The sequence below is a fragment of the Habropoda laboriosa genome, unplaced genomic scaffold (assembly GCF_001263275.1).
Source record: "Habropoda laboriosa isolate 0110345459 unplaced genomic scaffold, ASM126327v1 scaffold129, whole genome shotgun sequence".
Taxonomy (NCBI): Eukaryota; Metazoa; Arthropoda; class Insecta; order Hymenoptera; family Apidae; genus Habropoda; species Habropoda laboriosa.
Genome location: NW_017100255.1, coordinates 545,528 through 548,440, shown reverse-complemented (window position 1 = coordinate 548,440; position 2,913 = coordinate 545,528). Strand labels below are relative to the sequence as shown.

The 2,913-nt window shown below is 31.7% G+C and overlaps 1 protein-coding gene across 1 annotated transcript in view; it reads left to right on the top strand.

The window, feature by feature from the left end:
• LOC108572528 (kinesin heavy chain) overlaps window positions 1-2,913 on the top strand; it is a 7,011-nt gene that overhangs the window by 2,603 nt on the left and 1,495 nt on the right. Inside the window, exons 3-12 of the mRNA XM_017934780.1 lie at window positions 93-266; window positions 353-621; window positions 713-959; window positions 1,032-1,268; window positions 1,339-1,685; window positions 1,755-1,958; window positions 2,039-2,182; window positions 2,264-2,548; window positions 2,638-2,823; window positions 2,903-2,909. Coding sequence (XP_017790269.1) covers window positions 93-266; window positions 353-621; window positions 713-959; window positions 1,032-1,268; window positions 1,339-1,685; window positions 1,755-1,958; window positions 2,039-2,182; window positions 2,264-2,548; window positions 2,638-2,823; window positions 2,903-2,909 — 2,100 coding nt within the window. The remainder of the gene's footprint in view (window positions 1-92; window positions 267-352; window positions 622-712; window positions 960-1,031; window positions 1,269-1,338; window positions 1,686-1,754; window positions 1,959-2,038; window positions 2,183-2,263; window positions 2,549-2,637; window positions 2,824-2,902; window positions 2,910-2,913) is intronic.

Genomic DNA, 2,913 nt, shown 5'->3' with positions numbered 1-2,913 from the left:
GCATTACAGTTATTTTTAAAACAAAAGAATCCATTGTTTTCTGCAGAAACAAATTTAAACATTTGGTTAATAAAGTATTCATACATAAATAGGTAAAACGCACACTATGGAAGGTGTTATTGGAGATCCAAATAAACAGGGTATTATTCCCAGAATTGTTAATGATATTTTCAATCATATTTATGGTATGGAAGAAAATTTGGAATTTCATATCAAAGTATCATATTTTGAAATTTACATGGATAAAATCAGAGATCTTCTGGATGGTAAGAATCTTAGTTTACTTTGTTTATATACTTACCATAGTATATTTTACGATAAATAATTATAATTCAATTCTTTGCATTTTCAGTGTCCAAGGTAAATTTAAGTGTACATGAAGACAAAAACCGAGTTCCATTTGTGAAAGGTGCAACAGAGCGCTTTGTATCTAGTCCTGAAGAAGTGTTTGAAGTTATAGAGGAAGGAAAATCGAATAGGCATATTGCTGTGACTAATATGAATGAGCACAGCTCACGTTCCCATTCTGTATTCTTAATAAATGTGAAACAAGAAAATCTAGAAAATCAAAAAAAACTTTCTGGAAAATTATATCTTGTGGATTTGGCTGGATCAGAAAAAGTGAGCTACATTTATTTCATTAAATTTTTTGAATCATTTTACTTTTACTTTTTAATACTGTATATACTTTTAATTTTTCATTATGTTTCAGGTTTCTAAAACAGGAGCAGAAGGCACTGTGCTTGATGAAGCAAAAAATATTAATAAATCTCTATCAGCGCTTGGCAATGTAATTTCAGCTTTAGCTGACGGAAATAAAACTCACATTCCTTATCGTGATTCAAAGTTGACTAGAATTTTACAAGAATCTCTTGGTGGTAATGCTAGAACTACAATTATTATTTGTTGTTCGCCGGCTAGTTTCAATGAATCTGAAACAAAATCAACCTTGGATTTCGGTAATTTCTAAAGTTTTAATTCTTCCTTAACGATGTGTATGCGGTTCTTTGTCATTTTATTTATTTCATCAGGTAAACGTGCTAAAACTATAAAGAATGTCGTATGCGTTAATGAGGAATTAACGGCTGAAGAGTGGAAGCGTCGTTATGAGAAAGAGAAAGAAAAGGCAGCTAGATTGAAAGGAAAAGTTGAAAAACTGGAGGCGGAATTATCGCGTTGGCGGCAAGGTGAAACAGTTAAACCCGAAGAACAAGTTAATTTGGTTGAAGGAATAGATGTTACAACGCCAATTAATTTGTCTATTGAAGGTATAAATATAAATTGTATCAAAATAAAAATATTGTATTAAGCATTATACAAACAATAATATTTATTTAGGTAAACTTGATGATGGTCCAATGCCAGCCACTCCTGGTGGCAGTTTGATGGCTGGTTCTTTATCTAATGAAGAAAGACAAAAACTTGAAGAGGAACGTGAAAGACTTTACCAACAATTAGATGATAAAGATGAAGAAATTAATCAGCAATCGCAATATGTTGAGAACTTGAAAGAACAAATAGACGAACAAGCAGAATTAATTGCCACTGCAAGACGCGAATATGAACTACTTCAACAGGAAATGAACCGAATACAACAAGAACATGAAAACGCTAAGGACGAAGTCAAGGAAGTTTTACAAGCACTGGAAGAGCTGGCAGTTAATTATGATCAGAAATCTCAAGAGGTATCTTTGTGTTTTTTATATCGTTTTTAGTGAAAAATATAAGAAAGTTATGCATATTTCTATTTGCAGGTTGAGGTGAAGAATAAAGAACAAGAAAGGTTGGCAGAAGAACTTTTAGAAAAACAAACAACATTGAACAATACTGCTATAGAATTACAACAATTGCGAGATATGTCCACTCATCAGAAGAAACGTATTGCAGAAATGTTAGCAAATTTCTTAAAAGATTTGGGCGAAATTGGAGTTGCTATTGGTGGCGACGAAAATCTGAATGTAAGATCTAATTTATTAAATCATTTGAAATATATTTGCAGTGCTGCTATATAAAATATCAAAAATTTGGTACTATTTAGGTTGTACCTATGGAAAGTAATGGTAAACTTGAAGAAGAATTTACAGTGGCAAGGCTTTTCATTAGCAAAATGAAATCAGAGGTGAAGAATTTAGTACAACGTTGCCAAGGATTAGAAAGTTTCCAAGTAGACTGTAACAAGAAAGTAAGCGTTCGATTTCGTACTTTTTGAATTCATTATATTTAATTTATACATTGTAATGCTTATTCATACATTTTATTTTAGGTTGCAGAATATGAAAAGGATCTAGCTGAATGTCGTCTATTAATTTCTCAACTTGAAGCTCGTATGCAAACATTGACGGAATCAATGAAAGTAGCAGAAACACGTAAACGCGCTTTGGAAGAAGATGTTGATGCTTTGCGCGAGGAATGTGCCAAGTTGAAGGCTGCAGAACAAGTACAGGCAGTTACAAATAAAGAAAAAGCAGAAGAGAAAGAAGCAGCAACAAAGATGAGAGTGGCACTGGAAGAACAAATGGATCAGTTGCGAGATGCTCATCAGAAACAAGTAATATTACAGATATATTAAGACATTATACATTATATATTGTTATATATTATTAATTGATTGAATTCGTTAATTGAATATTATGATAGGTCGCTGCACTTAGGGACGAGTTGTCTGAAAAGCAAGAATTGATCAGTGAACTTAAACATTTGAATCAAAAGTTCACATTAGCTTATCAACAAATGCAAGCCGATTATGAACGATTGAAGATAAAAGAAGCAAATAAATCTGTTAAATTACAAGAATTAATGTTACTTAATGAACGCCGTACACAAGTATGTATAAATTTAATAATAAAAAAAAAGGAGCATTTACAAATTAAAATCTTAACGATCATTAATCTACTTTTTATAGGCTCGAAAAGA